This window comes from Macrotis lagotis, chromosome 7 (genome assembly GCF_037893015.1).
Source record: "Macrotis lagotis isolate mMagLag1 chromosome 7, bilby.v1.9.chrom.fasta, whole genome shotgun sequence".
NCBI lineage: Eukaryota > Metazoa > Chordata > Mammalia > Peramelemorphia > Peramelidae > Macrotis > Macrotis lagotis.
Window position 1 is genome coordinate 1,703,936 of NC_133664.1, and position 16,002 is coordinate 1,719,937.

The 16,002-nt window shown below is 54.6% G+C and overlaps 1 protein-coding gene across 1 annotated transcript in view; it reads right to left on the bottom strand.

Moving 5' to 3' along the window:
- COL28A1 (collagen type XXVIII alpha 1 chain) overlaps positions 1-10,707 on the bottom strand; it is a 67,253-nt gene extending 56,546 nt beyond the window's left edge. Inside the window, exons 1-6 of the mRNA XM_074195366.1 lie at positions 10,622-10,707; positions 7,840-8,043; positions 6,928-7,484; positions 2,585-2,605; positions 1,369-1,425; positions 547-600 (exon numbers count right to left, since the gene is read on the bottom strand). Coding sequence (XP_074051467.1) covers positions 547-600; positions 1,369-1,425; positions 2,585-2,605; positions 6,928-7,484; positions 7,840-7,978 — 828 coding nt within the window. The 5' untranslated portion in view covers positions 7,979-8,043; positions 10,622-10,707. The remainder of the gene's footprint in view (positions 1-546; positions 601-1,368; positions 1,426-2,584; positions 2,606-6,927; positions 7,485-7,839; positions 8,044-10,621) is intronic.
- Between the last annotated feature and the right edge of the window lie 5,295 nt (positions 10,708-16,002).

Below are 16,002 nucleotides of genomic sequence, written 5' to 3' on the forward strand. Positions count from 1 at the left end.
TTCCAAGACCCCAGGGATAGATGGAGCTCAGTCGCATCTCCTCTGAGGCTCCAGGATCTTATCAGCCTTCATGACCCGGGTCCGTGGGCATCCCAAGACCCCCATACATGAATGCCTGCCTCCTTAAAGGAAAAAGAGAAACCCTGAAGGGTTTCTCTTGGGAAAACCAAGCACAAACTCTCTGGCCATAGAACCTGGAGAACTTGCAGTGTCCTTAGTTGGCAGAAGATGGGTGAGCTCTGTGCCACCTTCCTGGCATCCTCTGATAAGAATGGGCAGGAGACAGTTGTGATAGACCATCACTTTCTCCCACAGCTCTGGGCCTCTGGGACCTTAGGCCCTTCCTCAGCTATCAGCTTTGTTCAAATTCCCACCTCAACAGCCACCAGGGACTCTCAGGAGAGACCTTGCCCAGATGGGGGGGCACAGCAGGGGCCAGGGCTCTCCTGAAAGCCAGTCAAGTTAGTGGGCTCCTTTTGTTCTGGGCTTCTGGGTTTTAACTCATACTGGGGGGATGGGAGGGGGGAGAAGGGAGGAAAGACTCACCGGCTGGCCTTTGGGTCCTCGCTCTCCTTTGCTCCCTGGATAGCCAGGGCTGCCCTGCAACGGGATGACGTGAATAGTGAACAAGGGCGCACCCCTGGGCCACCTAGAAGAGCTCTGAGGACATTTATCCAATAGCTGCCAGAGGGCGAGGGGCCCACAAAGGAGCAGGTGGATGCTCGGGGCTGGGGGGAGGACTCAGGCTTCGCTCGGAGGACAGAAATGGAGACAAATGGACGTGAAGGGAGGAGGGGTGGGAGCTGAGCGCAGGCTTCTCCCAGCCTCTACTCCCTACTCCAGCCCCAACTTGGGGCTAGGCTGGTGCCCAAGAGGCTCCCCAGGCCAAGTCATCTGCTCATTGCATTTAAAGAAGAGAGCCAGGAAGGGGTCTCCAGCAAGGAGCTTGCTCAAGCCCATCTGAGGCTCCCACGGGGAAGGGACCCGGCCAAGGTCACTGGTCAGTGCAGAGCCTGGATCCAAACTCAGACCTCCGACTTGGTGCTCTTCCCTGCTCATCTCCCCACCTCGACACCCCCCCACCCCCACCCCCACACACACATACCCCTTCTCTATGGTCAGACAAGTCAGGTGTCCTTCTCTTTGGCTTGGCTTGATTCTAACTAAAGTTTCCCTTGTTTAACACTCCTGCCCAAGGGGGTGTTTGTGGAAGGGGCTGGCAGTGGCCACAGACTGGGTTCAGGAACCCTGAGAATGGCCACTCTTGGGGCAGGCTTGGGACCCTTCCCCCAAGGGAGTCTTGCTGCTTCCTCTGCCACTGCTGAGCAGCCCGCCCCCCACCCAGATCCGAGGGAGGCAGATACTCACAGGGGCTCCTGGCTCCCCGGCGTCCCCCTTCTCACACTCACAGGGCTTCTGGGAACACTGAAACAGGAGGGCTGCCATGAAATAGTCTCCAGAGCTTCGACAGAACTCTAGAGCTTGCAAAACCCTTTCTGAATGTGGACCTGGGCCTGCGGTCAATCCAGCATCAGAGCCCAGGCAGCTGGGTGACCCTGGCCAAGTCATTTCATTTCTGTCTGCCTATGTGTCCTCAAGTATAAAAGTTAGAAAATGCCAGCATCTGCTGTCCAGGGCAGTGAGGAGGATCCAGGGATAGAATTGTGGGAAAGTGCCTTGTAAATCTGAAAGTTCTATACAAATGCCAGCCATTGTTGCTAATGTTGTTATTCCATTTTGTCAGATCCTCACCACATCCCTGAGAGGGAGATGCAATTACTATTCTCTTTTTACAGTTGAGGAAACTGAGGCAGGTGATGGTGAAGTGACCTGCTCAGGGTCACCTGGCTAGTAAGAGCCTAAGGCAGGATTTGAACTCAGGGCTGCTTGCCTCCAGGTCGAGGACTATCCATTGCACCATATAGTATTTCACATTCTAAGTGATGTGTGACAAAGGACACATTTCCTGTTAGGTGCAGGTCACCCTGAGATTCCTCAACCTCCCCCCTCCTATCTTGTGTTCGTGAGGAATGATGGATGGAGGGTGGGATGCAAAGGTGGCAGGCAGGTGGTTCCTGCTTCCAGAAGGACCCCGGGTGCTTTCCTCCCTTCTGGGATTGCAGGGGTCCAAGGGCTGGGGTGCTCTGAGCAGCCGGTCAGAGACTGTGAGGAGAGGCCTGGGCTGCCCTGGGGTGGGATTTCTCCCAGGTGTATGTGAGTAACCTCTTGGGAGGGGTGGCCTTCCTTGGTTGGTTCCGGGAGACTGACCATGTGGCTCTCTCTCCCTCGGCTCTTTGGAGTTTAGGAGAAAGAATCTGGGCCTGGGTTCAGACCCGAGAATACCAGAGAGCTCAGGAACTTCCTCAGATTCCTGGGGGTTCAAGCCCCCTCCCGAACTCCCTGTCCTCTCCTTTTGCCCAGGTCGGGATCTGTCTGTGAAAACGGTGAACACCAACAACAAAGAGAACTCTTCCAAGTCCAAGGAAGACTCTGCCCTTAGAGGAAACACTCTCTAGGGCTGCTGATGGGCAGTGCCAAGGGGCAATGCCAGGGTGTTAAGGGAAGGCAGGTAGGTCAAGCTCACCTTCATATCAAAAAGGGTTTCCTGTAAAGAAAAAGAAAGGGAACACGTTAACCTGGGCAAGGCACTGCAGGTCTCTTGAATGAAGATGGCCCCAGACCCTGCCCACATAGATGGAGATTAGTGCTCCAGACCCTCAGGCAGGGAAGGCTAGGAGAGGTCCCCCACTTTCCAGTCCTGGTTCTGGTCTGGCAGCCACATCAATGGCATCCCCAAAGGACTGCTCACCAAATCTGAGACTCCCCAAAAGTCAACTCCCTCCCCTGGCCACTTTCCCCCTGGATGGGCTGTCTCGTTCTGCTTAAATGGAAGCTCCATGAGGGCAGGTCTCCCTGGCAGTTTAGCACAGTGTATGTCCATGGCTACTTAGCCCATTCTAAGGGCTTAACCATTTTTTACTCATTCGTCCATCCAGATCATTGCCCCCCTCTCATCCCAACCCCCATCAGAGGCTTCTCCAAGGGAATAAGGAAGAGGACAATGGTGGGGGGGAGGTAACAGGGGGCTGGGGACCCCCCCCAGAAAGTTTTCCAGGCCCCAGGGGCTCCCTCCAGCTCCTTCCCCCAGCCTCCCTCCCAACCCCCTCAAGCCTGACAGCTCACTGTTTGTTCTCCAGCCACAAGCAATGGAAATTCTAGGGCTGCTGATGAGCAGTGCCAGGGGGCAATGCTCAAGGTCCAACCCCATGTAGCCCCTTGGTCCACAGAGGCCGGCAGACTTGGCCCTCCAGACTTGGACAAACTGCCCTCAGATGTCTCCCCTTCTCAGACAGAGATTCCTCGAGGCCCTGATTGACCAGAGGCTTCTCCATCTCTCTGTCTACTCTGGTCAGGGCTAGAGCTGAGAAATGGAACTTGGCAAGGGGTGGGGGGGAACATTCGTCCTGGCAAACTTTGTCTCCCCAATGTCTCCCCATTGCTGACCCCTCCCTAGGAACACTGCAGAGAGAGACTCAGACCAGTCAGATGTCTTCCCAAGGGGCCAGAGGAGACAGTAAGGGGGCAGGGTCTCCATGCCCTGTGTTCTTCCTACCCTAGCTCAGTGTAGAGAGAGAACTGAGACAGGCAACAACAATCTGAACTGCTGGGATCTGGGACTGGGACACTTGGTCCCTCTCCCCCAAGTGCCCCCCAGGTCTCCACCAACAGCCCCCTAGGGCCCAGTCTTAGAAGAAGGTCTTTAATTGGGAGCAGGAAAGGGTTTCGGAATCAATGTGGTCTCAAAAGCAGAGCCAGGATTCACACCCAAGTCCTTTGAGGACCGATCAGAATTTTGTCTCCTCTATCCAATGCCTCCCAGATTTGGCTCTGAAAAGACCCAGATACTGATGGATGAGTAAGGAAGTGTGGGAAGAACCATCTGGTCTGGAGGCCTTTGCTCTGTACCCTCCACTAGCAACGTCAGCCCCTGAATGGGGACAAAGACCCCATGGCCACTCCGTCAAAGGTTGGAGATCAGTCACTGTGGCCTGGAGATGGTCCCACAGTGATCCAGCCTCCGACGGAACTCAGCCACCCACCCGTGCACCTGGATATACCCTTCAGAGAGAGAATGAGCTGGCCTGGAATACAGAGGCTGGCCAAGTCCAGGCTGGCTGGCAGGAGGGAGCTCCCACAACCCAAACACCAACTGCTCTAGGAGCCATAGCACAACTCTCCCAGGGGGCTTCCGTGTCTGCAAACCACAGACCACCAGGCTCTCGGGTGGCTCGAAGGGCTGACTTCTCCGGCAGCGACCCTCATGACCTGGCTGGCAGCTTCGAAGATAGCAAGAATGTGTAGGACCCAGAAAAGAAGTGGCTTCTCCAGCCAGGGGCTGGAGACAGGAGATGGTGGAAGCTGAGGATGCCCCCACACACACCAGGAGCAGTCTTTGTCAGGGAGACCTGGGGAAGCCTCTCTAGGAGGGACCCGGGATGAGAGTGGGGCTGTGGCCCCATCCCCAAAAGCGACCCAGCCTTGGCACAGAACAAAGGACCGTTGGATAAAGTTCTCATTGTTTTCAATCAAATGTCAAGACCAAAGGAAATTTTAACTATGCCACTATGACTGGTGGCCTCAGAAGTCCAACAGTTCCAGTGTCTCCCCGTCTGCTGTTTCAACATCCTCATTTTACACAGAAGGAAGCTGAGACCTCGGGAAAACGGAAAACAAAGCAACACCTCCCCCACCCAGAGATCTTTGTCCTACATGGGCACCTCTGGTGCCAGGGCTGCCTTCCACTTGGATGTCCAGCTGAGCCACCACACTCACCTGGGGCTCCAAGAAGCTGGAGCAGGCACAGCGGCCACAGCCCAGTAAACTGCTTCAGCAGGTGGGCAGGACCCGGTTGAGGGGGACTGAGGGAGTCTCAAACTCATCAGTGAGTTGAGGGGGGGGGTCTATTCAAGCATCCCTTAGAGCTTGGATAGACATCCCCTGCATCCAAAGAGAGCTCGGGGAGGAGGGAACAGTCAGGAGAAAGTGCAGAGATGAAAAGGAGAGTCCAGAAGCCCCAGAAGGGCTGCCCAGGGAGAGCAGGGCCAGCCAGGCTCCAGGCCAATGTATCCTAGAGATGATTCTTGTTTGGGACTGGTTGGTCTCCGGGGCCCTTTTGAGCCTGGGGGTTTGCCTCTTTAGTTTGGAAAGTTAAGATTTTGTGGTTGAAATCATAAGTGACCACCAAATGATTGGTGGCCTGGGTCTCCTGAGGGTTTGAATCCACCATTTCCCTGAAAATTCCATGGGCAGCAAGGAACATGGATCTGGCCATTCCCCCTCTCCCTCCTCCCTCCAGGGTGCCTAGGCAGTGGGGGTGGGGGATGGCCCTAGGGCCCACTTGTACTGTCCCAAAGTGTGGGCAGGAGCCCCACCCTGGCTGCTTCCCGGAATGGGTGGGAGTGTGGAGCGGTTTGCAAAGGATCAGTGTCCCAGAAAAGAGAGGCGGCTGAAGGCAGAGCAGCGAGGGGGGCGGTGGGGAGGAGTCCCCGAGATGGGGGAGTCCATCTGCTATGGCCTCATGGAGGGGTTCTGCATCGTGTGGAGGCAGATGACTCACGGGGGAGCCCAGACTGGGGAGACAGGCGCTAGAAAGGCGGATCACTAGGTGAGCGGCTCCCAGGCTCATCCAACCCTGGCTTGGATCTGTGAGGACCAAAGTGTAGGAGGTAAAGACAACATTTGAACCCAGGTCCTCCAGAATCCCTGCCCTTTCCACTTGAATTAAGAGTAGAGGTGAGGATTACAATGAATTAAATTAAATTATAAAATTAAATGCCTGCTCTAGACAAAGTTGGTTCCAAGAACCACCCAGCCCACAAGGAATCGATAATTCAGTAGACTGCTAGAAGCCTCACATTCAGAGAAGACAGGGGCCAAGTGGAAACCAAGAGCCAGCAGGGGGCAGGGGAGGTTTGGATGGAAATTTCGGGCTCTCAGAAAGGTGCCAGTCTTTAATGGGTGGTCAAGGGCAGTGCGGGGGGCAGGGGGATAGAAGAGAACAGAAACTCATCTGCCTCCCCTGTCAAAACCCTCCCAGACACCACAGAACCAAGCAAATTGTGCAGAGGAAGCAGACCAGCCTGGAGTCCTTTGGAGGGGGATGAACTACAAAGGCACAAATTCTCGCCAGATGATGTGACCAAGGAGGGGCTAGGTTTAGAGGCCAAGGAAGGGAGCCTGGCTTGGGCAGGGGCCCTAAGAACAGCCTGACCTTCCTATGATCAGAGGTGGGGGCAGGTGGGGACAGGGCTGGAGGCAGCTCCCCCAAATTCAGGAGAGCAGGTTGTTAATTCAAAAATCAGCAAGGCTACAAATCTGGCCCTGATTGTTTTGACTTCAGAAAATGATGGAAAAATGTAAAGGATGAAGACTGCAGTTTATTCTGTGAGACAGTTTGGGTTCCACAATGGAACCCAAACTGTCTCAGTATTATTGCTGCTGCAACAAAGGCCGATCCATTGCCAATGGGTATTAAAGAGCATGATGTTCTTTATCAGTACCAACGAGGAGGGAGGAATTGGACTAGGTTCCCAGGATAAACGAATCCACTTGAGACCCTCATTAAGGGAGGGGATGTGGTCAGAGAGGGAGGTTTTAGTCTGAGGGGTCCTAGAGGCCCCAGAAGGGAAAGAAGTGACACCTTCCACCATCCAACAGCGATGGCGACGTTCAGCCAAGAAAGCCTCCAGGTCTACGGGAGCCCCTAGATCACCGTCTGAAAGAGGCAGAGAGCCCCTTCTTCCCTCTGTCGCAGAGAGGAGCCAGGGCTACTCCTGGGCTTGAGCCCATCCACCTCTGACTCATGGGAACATCCCATCCCATGCTCCCAGAAGAAGCACAGAGCACATGAAGGAGGGTCGAGCTTACCAGTTGGTACTGTACATTCTCAATGATGTTGGGGTCACTCAGCAGTGGGATGGGGTTGCCAGAAGAATCACCTGATATCAACCGAAGCTTGGCTTCATTGGCCATCCGGGAAAGGCCAACAGTGATGAATGAGATGCCCAGATTCCGGGCTGCTTCTGAAATTCCCCGGACATCCGGATTCTTAGGATGGTCGATGCCATCGGTCATGAGCACAGCCACTTTCACGCCACCATCACGGCCTTCCTTCTGAAAGAGGCGTGTGCCATTGGAGATGGCATGGTAGGAGAAGGTGCCTTGTCCAATGAAGTTCATGGCTCGCAGCCTCTGCTGGAAGCTCTGCAGGCCTCTCCAGGAGGCGAAGGGCTGGTCGACCTGGACTGAGCTGCTGAACTGCAGGGCCGCCAGTCTGACGTCGGATGCCCGTGAGGAGCCCAGAGGTAGACGGGAAATCTTGTCGCTGAGACTGTGGACGAACTCCTTCTGTTTGTCAAAGAGGATGATCTTGGAGCTTTCGGAGCTGTCCACAATGAAGAGCACATCAATGGGGCAGGGGCCGTCTGAAACAGGAGGAGTGGGTGAGGCCAGAGAGCCACCTCTTGATCGGGGGCAGCCCTGCCCCACAGAGGGTGCCCATTGTGGAGACCTAGAGCTTCCCCCCTTCCCCTCCCCATACCCAAAGGAACCTGGAAGGACCCCCAGGAGGAAGGACCTACTCTGAAGGTAAACCCCTGTCTGTCGATGTCTTGGACCACCCACTTCCAGAAGGTTCTCTTTGGAAACCTAGGAGGTCCACAGAGCAGTGGGCACTGGCAGCCAAGAGGCTTGGTGGAGCCCAAGGAGAGGACGGAGACATCTCCAAACAATGGAGCATCCTTCTAGCTAGCTAAAGAAGACAGGAGAAAACCCTCTCACCCTGCTGGTCACTTCTCCTGAAGGACAACAATGACGATGGTGGGTTTCCCTTTGACCCCTTCTTCCGTTGGCCATGCACTTGGAGGATCACCACAGCCACCCAAAGGAGCAGGCACAGAGTAGGGCGGCTGGTCCACATCGTGGCACCTGACGCAAAAGCATCTGCTCCACCCAGGGGGATGGACAGGGCCAGGCAGCGGTCTCCTGGAATGAGGGAATGGTATTTGTCCAGAGCCCAAGGCTGCCGAGCCAGCAGGGACCACAGAGGAGGCTCTCTTGTCTTGGTCCATCGGTGACGGCCATGGTGGGGCACAGCCTGTGATCCAAATAGGAAGACTCTGCCTCCCACTCTCTACTCTCATGGGCACCTCCTCCCCACATGCACACATGCCCCACAGACATGCCAATACATGTACACTGCACCACAGCAACACAGGCACAGAGTGATCACGTATGACCACATACCAATCACACATGTGTGTGCACATTACCTGGTCACACAACACACATGAATATACAGGTCTGCACACACTGGTGAAGTGGGGAGCGTGCTGGAGTCAGGGAGGCCCAAGTTTGAATCCTGCTTCAGATAGCAGCTGAGTGACCCTGGGTCAGTCACTCTCTGTGCCTCAGTTGCCTCTTCTTTAAAATGGGGACCATCCTAGCACCCTCAGTTGGGTCAGTTGAGAGAAAACTGTAGAGCGCTTTTCTGGCAGCAGCTCCTTTGGGCTTCACTTGACCCCTTTGGGCAGAGGGCTCCTGCCCCCTCCCACATCCCCAGCTGGCTTCAACTCAATCCATCCCAAGCACTGGGTCAGTCCATTTTCCCTCTGATCAGATGCTCTTCCTGCAGTCAGTGGCCATCTCTGCCTGCAGTCCCACCATTCACTGCATTTCCTGCGATCTCTCCCCTTTCCAATCCAGGCAGTTCCCAAATCCTCTACCCCTCCCCACCAACCTTAACTGAATGATGCTTGTCCTTCCTTCTCCCACCTGCTTCCCACCTCCATCCTCCTTGCCCTTGAACACAGGTCCAGTTACACCCTCTCCTCTCCAACCCTCAGTAGCTCCCTATTGCCTTCTAGGCAAAGTTTCCACTTCTTAGGCTTAGTTGGCGGCCCTCTGCCTCTTCTCCAAGGCCCTGACCCTCCACACCTGTCACCTTTCCAAATTCCCCCAGCCCCCAGTGGAGAAGGAAGCCCCAGGAGGGAGGGAGCTCCCTTCCTTGGAGGACTTTGAAGGTTGGGGGAGCTCACATGGGGAAGGCATGAAGAGGATACCCCAACTTCATCCATTCCCTCAAGAAGCATTTTGAAAACACCTGCCTGCTGGGCTGGGTCTTGGGGACAGAGTCAAAGACCAGTGGGGGCCCTGGGGAGCTTCCCTCTCTTCCTCTTCCTCTGGCCCTGCCCTGATAGCATTTGGCAGAGGGACCCCCGTCCTCCTCAGACCACACACAACAGCACAACAAACACTCCTGGGCGGATGCTCTGGGTCCAGGCCTGAAGATGAGTCACCCCAGACTCGCACTTCCAGGAAATGGGGGAATGCTTGTACAGGGGAGTCACTAGCCCAGGGTCCTGAGGTCACAAGCCATCCTTAAAGTGCCAAGGGGGCATCCTGCCAGACCAGCCTCCCCAGGGAGGCCTCCCACCAATATCAGAGGGCGTTTGTGGATATGCACTCCACCGACCTGTGTGAGCCCTGAGACTGGCAGCATCCAAGTCAGGGGACTTGGACCCTTGAGCTGTTTGGTCATCCTGGGGAGCAGGGTCTCCCTGCTCAGCTCGGCCGAGGGAGAGGGGCATGGGGGGGGAGACTAAGCTCTGCCTGCTGGGGAAGCCCCCGTGTGAGCAACCCCCTGGGTAACTGCCAGTGGAGCCACCTGTAACTACCCATAAGACCTCTTGTGTAACTGCTGGGGGAGGCACCCCCTGTGTAACTGCCCCCCATGTAACCCCCAGGTAGTCTTAGGAAAGGCCCCTGGCTTTTCTTCCTTGCCTGTACAGATAAAGTGAGGTGCTGGCCTGGGGGCTGCTCTTGGATTCTTCAGATAACAGACTGTGTTCCCCACTCCCTTCCCTACATCTTATCTTTCTTTAGTTCACTAAGACCTGAGGTCTTTTCTTCTCTTTTGGAGGGACCTGAGCTTGGGCTAAGTGTCCCCCAGGTGCACTCCCCCTCCTTTTTAAATTGAGGGTGCCTCCAGCCTAAAGTCCTCTCCCACTGACTGAGCCACCTCTGGGCAAGAATGACAGGGTGACCTCAGGAAGCAGGTGCCGACTCAGAGGAGCTGCCCTGTCCTGGGGCAGGGCACTTTCAAAGAAAAGCCCACAGGTGGGCAGGCTCGAAAAACAGACCCAGACTCAGCCTCCCTGACTGCCGCAGTTCACTTCTAGCTGGTGAGGTGACAGGCAAAGGAGGGAGCAGCCCTAGAGAGTCAAGGGAAAGCACCCCAGCGTTGGGAGATGGGGAGCACCCAGGGGCTTGAGGGGAGCATCCGTGGGACTGCAGGGAGAGACACTCCTGGAGGCTTGAGAGAAAGCACCCTTGGGGCTGGAGGGAAAGCACCTTTGGAGTTGGAGACAGGGAGCACCCCTGGAGGTTTGAGGGGAGCATCCTTGGGGCTGTAGGGAGGAAGCATCAGAGGAGCTTGAGTGAGTACCCCAGGGGCTCCAGGGGAACACCCTTGGGGCTGGAGGGAAGGAGCACCCCTGGAGGCTCCCTGATGGTGCCAAGCTGCTGAGCTGTCCAGGTCCCCCAGGTGCTGGCCAGGGCTTACCTAGCTTCTCAGGTCAGCAGTCCTGGCCTCCAAGCTGAGGATGGGGTTGCCTGGAGAGATAACCCTGGACACCGTCTGGGCTGATGGCAATCACAAGGAGCTTTGCCTCTGGTCCAGCTTGGCCCTGCTCATTAGCCTCGGTTGGACGCTGAGTGGTTAGGCAGGATGCCAGGCTGGAGAGCTGGGTGGGAGCTGGAGGCTACTTAAAGGTACAGAGCCGTGGAGGAGCCAGACCAGGCTCGCCAGCTTGTGTCCAGACTGACCCAAGTCTGTGGGGCGCATCTCTGCCTGGGCATCCACTGGGGGTGAAGCGACTTCTCTGGTCTCCAGTCCTGTGACTGAAATCTGCTGGGGCGGGGGGACTTCTGCTCAGATAATAATAACTGATAAGAGCAACAATCCTAACTTTGTCAGCACCTTGAAGCTGGAGGCTGTCGTGCCATATGTTCTCATTTGATCCTCACAGCAATCCTGGGGTGGGGGGTGGGATGTTGTTATCCCTATTTTAAAGATGAGACGACTAAGGAAGGCAGAGATCAAGAGACCTGGCCAGGATCACACAGCTAGTAAGTATATGATGGAGCATTCAAAGTCAGGTCTTCCCCTTGTGGTCCAAGGCCCACCAAGCTGCGTTGTTGACCATCTAATTCTCCATTAGGGAAGTGCCTATGTTCATTCCCTTGTGTCAGACTTTTACTTCTGACATGGGCAAACTGGGTACCAATCTGTGGGGGAGGGTCCTATTCTTTAGCAAATAGGTATCTAACAACACTCTCATATGAGTTAACTTAAAATGAGTTTCTGCTTTTGATGTGCTGATTAAAAAAATCGAGACAGATGAGGCTTGATGCGTCAATGGGCTCTCGGGGTCCTTTCTGTGGGGCTCGATGGTTCCCAATTCTATTTGAGTTTCACATTAGGGCTCTGGCTCCTCGTTCCCACCCATGGCATCTGACAATCATTTGTCTGGCACTGGCTGGCATGTCGCCACCAAGGCCCCTTACAAGCATTCAGTTCACAAAGCTCAAACGAGAAACCCAGAAATGGACAAGTCAAAGGACTCGTTCATGAGGTTCACGCCAGAGCCAAAGTTGTGCTCCCCCATGCACAAAGCTGTCCCCGGAGGCTTCCACCCCCATCCCGATGCCCTCTCCCTTGGGGTCTCCTCCTTGCAGCTTTCATTGCCCAGGAGAAAGCTCCCAACGACCTTGTACAAATCCACCTGAGTTGTCTCTCCTAGTACTCCCCTCCTCCCTGAGTCCCCAGGCAGTGGTTACCTCCTAGTGGAAGGGAAAGGGTCTCCAGATTTCCTTGGTTCCCCCCTCCCATACACATATACACAAACACACTCTCGCATCTGTGTCTCTGGATTTCTCTTCATAGGTTCCCACTCAGCCATACTTTGCAAGTCCAGCCTTCAGGAGAACCTATCCTCCCCATAGCCTCTTACCTCCCCCTTTAGAATTGGAAGCTTTCCAGAAGATATCCCACCCAATCCCATTTCATTTTCTGTGATCCCACCTTCCCATGATCCTGTGGCCTCTGGCATGGGAGAGGTGAGAGGGCAAATTGTCCACAGCAGCACAGAGGAACAATTGGGTTCCCCCCACATAAGTGTTTTAGGAGAGGACCATGGCCTCCTTTTCTCATCCCCTGGGAGTCGCTATCCTGCTGTGTTCAGACTAGTGTTCAGAAGACAGGTGTGGAGATGGAGAAAATGACTGCAATTAAATAAAATGACTGGGCTGGATGATAGGATGATAGGCCTCTGGTCAGCACCTTCCACCCACCTCCCAGAGCAGGTAAGGGCAGGTGCTCCTCGACGAGGTGATGCCATCTGCTGAGGTTCTGTGCTCAGAGAACATCTCATCCTGAGGAGTCTGGAAATGAGGAACATTTGATATGGCAACGCGGAGCAGTGGATGGAGCACTGGCCATGGAGTCAGGGAGATCTGAGTTCCAATCCACCCTCAGACCCTGTCTGGCTGCGTGGCTCTGCGCATGTCACCTCAGCTCCCATCTCAGAGTCCTCATCCACAAAAGGAGGCTAAAAATGCCCCCCTTCCAGAGGCATAGACTCTATGTGTACATCCCAGCCCTTCCAGAATTATCTACATGCTGGCTCTCCTAGAGATTGGCTGATGTGACAGAAAGGACACATGAGAGATGCTCAAGGGGAAGGGGGACGTTGGGCTGTCAAAGCACCATTGGGAGAGGTAGGAATGGATTAACCAGCTCTCAGTGCCATCTTCCATTTTCCCGGGGGATAGGGTTCCCCTGGCAAAGGCTGGACCACCAGTCAGTGGGGACTGAGGCAAGGGAATCGCACAGGTGCTCTCTGTGATTTTATATCAAAAGAGAAAAACAAAAAGGGAAAGGACACACCTGGACAACAGTATTCTTGGCAGCTCTTAGTGGTGGCAAAGAACTGGAAAATGAGGGGGTACCAGGATGGTCTCCCCATGAGTCACAGGCCGCACAGCTTTACCTCATGGAAGTGACCCCAGGATTGATGAATGCTTGTTGAACCCAGGGCTCCCAACACCTGCTGGCTGCTCCGTGGCAGGACCTCTGGGGGTGACAGGGCGGGGCAGACACTCTTTGGGGGAGACAAGGTCCAGAGAGCCTGAGAACAGGGCTGAAACCTAGAGGACGGGGAGGGAAACTGGAGGTTTAATGTTGAAGCAAGGCGTTCCCTCTAATAACAATGAGAGATCTGAGTGTAAAGTGGCAGCTGCCCCTTGGAGAATCAGCCTCGCCTGACCATCTGGATGCCCAGACCAACAGCCACCTCCTGGAGGTGGGAGAGAGAATCTCCTGCGTCACACCAGCCAAGGCCGGCTGGCCGGGGTCTCCAACAGTCACGACGGGAAGCCGACCTCCTGGACCCGGGAGGGATGCTGGCATGAGGGTTTGGGCATCTCAGTCATTCTGGGGGCCTTTGGCAACTCACCTGGGATGTGGGTCCCAAGCTCTCACTCCAAGCTGGTGCATGTGGCTGCAGAGCTGGGAGAAGAAAGGGAGACAGGAAGGAAGAAAGGAAAGACTGAAGGAAAGGAAGGAAGGAAGGTAGGTGGGTAAGAAAGAAAGAAAGAAGAAAGAAAAGGAAGGAAACACAAAAAGAGAGAAAGAGAAAGAATGAAAGAAAAAGAGAGACAGAGACAGAGAGAGACAGAGAGAGACACACCTTTACCTAATTTCTCTTTGCTTTTTCTTAAGACCTCCCTTTGTTCCCTGTTAGGGCAAATTCTGGAGGTCCACATATGTCATTAAATTCTTTGTTAGGGTGAAAACTCTTTCAGTAACAGAGAAGAGGCAGCTAGGTGGCGCAGTGGATAGAGCACCAGCCCTGGAGTGAGGAGGACCTGAGTTCGAATTCAGCCTCAGACACTTAATAATTACCTAGCTGTGTGACCTTGGTCAAGTCACTGAACCTCCTTGCCTCTAACAGCAACAATACAATAATAGCAGCCAAGACGCTTTCTGAACAAAAGGGTAACCTAGTCACTTAGACAAGATGCCCTCTGCTAAACAGAAATGCCCCTGATTATGGGGGGTCAGAAATGAGGGGAGTGACGGAGCAAGGGGAAGGCAGGCAGGGGGCCGTGGAGGGAGACAGAGGCCGGGGCGGAGGGGGAGCCGGTGCATGAAGAAGAGAACCTTGGTCTAGGTCCACCCGGTGGGTTGGGAAGAGGGAGGGGAGACTGCGGGAGGGGGGGAGGGCTGTTCCCTCTTTTGGAAGATGCCCATCTTAGCCTTGACACCCCCTCCCCTTCTCCTTTGGGTCATGAGCTCAGACTGGCAACCAGGAGCCGTCCCGACCACTCCCACTGACTGCCCCTTGACCGGGCTTGGCTGCACCAGCTTGGAAATGGATTGGGCACCATCTAGTGGGCCCTGGGCGCAGGGCCCCGAGCCCGAGCTCGATGGGCAGGGGGCTCCTGGGCCGCCCGACCGCTCCTTCCGTCTCCCCTGTCCCTCCCTTCTTCTCTGCCCTCTCCCCCAAAGACTCGAGGAACCGGCTCAGGACATGAAGGACCCTGCATCTACCTGGAGCTTCAGGGGCGGCTCGCACTCGGGCACCCCCCTTCAGCTCAGGACAGTCGGGGGACATTGGTGCAGCCAGTGTCCCAGGCAGCAGAGTGTGTGTGTGTGTGTGTGTGTGTGTGTGTGTGTGTGTGTGTGTGAGAGTGTGTGTGTTGTCTCGGTATTTGTGTGTCAGTGTGCGTCTGTGTGCAGCGTGTGTAGTGTGTGTGTTGTGTGTCCGTTTGTCTGTGTGTCTGTATGTGTGTGTGTTGTCTCTGTATTTGTGTGTCAGTGTGAGTCTGTGTGCAGCGTGTGTGTGTGTGTGTTGTGTGTCTGTGTGTCTGTGTGTCTGTATGTGTGTGTGTTGTCTCTGTATTTGTGTCAGTGTGAGTCTGTGTGCAGCGTGTGTGTTGTGTGTATGTCTGTATGTATGTGTGAGTGTGTGTTGTGTCTGTATTTGTGTCAGTGTGTGTCTGTGTGCAGCGTTTGAGTGTGTGTATGTATGTGTGTGAGTGTGTTGTCTCTATTTGTGTGTCACTGTGTCTGTGTGCAGCGTGTGTGCAGTGTGTTGTGTGTATGTGTGTATGTATGTGTGTGAGTGTGTGTGCTGTCTCTGTATTTGTGTGTCAGTGTGCGTCTGCGTGCAGCGTGTGTTGTGTGTATGTGTGTATGTATGTATGTATGTGTACATGTGTGTGCGTTGTCTCTGTATTTGTGTCACTGTGCGTCTGTGTGCAGCGTGTGTGCAGTGTGTGTTGTGTGTCTGTGTGTATGTATGTGTGTGTGAGTGTGTGTGCTGTCTCTGTATTTGTGTGTCACTGTGTGTCTGTGTGCAGCGCGCGTGTGTGTATGTGTGTCTGTGTGTATGTATGTGTGTGAGTGTGTGTGCTGTCTCTGTATTTGTGTGTCACTGTGCGTCTGTGTGCAGCGCGTGTGTGTGTGTATGTGTGTCTGTGTGTATGTATGTGTGTGTGTGCTGTCTCTGTATTTGTGTGTCACTGTGTGTCTGTGTGCAGCGCGCGTGTGTGTATGTGTGTCTGTGTGTGTGAGTGTGTGTGCTGTCTCTGTATTTGTGTGTCACTGTGCGTCTGTGTGCAGCGTGTGTGTGTCTGTGTGTCTGTGTGTATGTATGTGTGTGAGTGTGTGTGCTGTCTCTGTATTTGTGTGTCACTGTGCGTCTGTGTGCAGCGCGTGTGTGTATGTGTGTCTGTGTGTATGTATGTGTGAGTGCGTGTGCTGTCTCTGTATTTGTGTGTCACTGTGCGTCTGTGTGCAGCGCGCTGTGTGTGTCTGTGTGTATGTATGTGTGTGAATGTGTGTGCTGTCTCTGTATTTGTGTCACTGTGCGTCTGTGT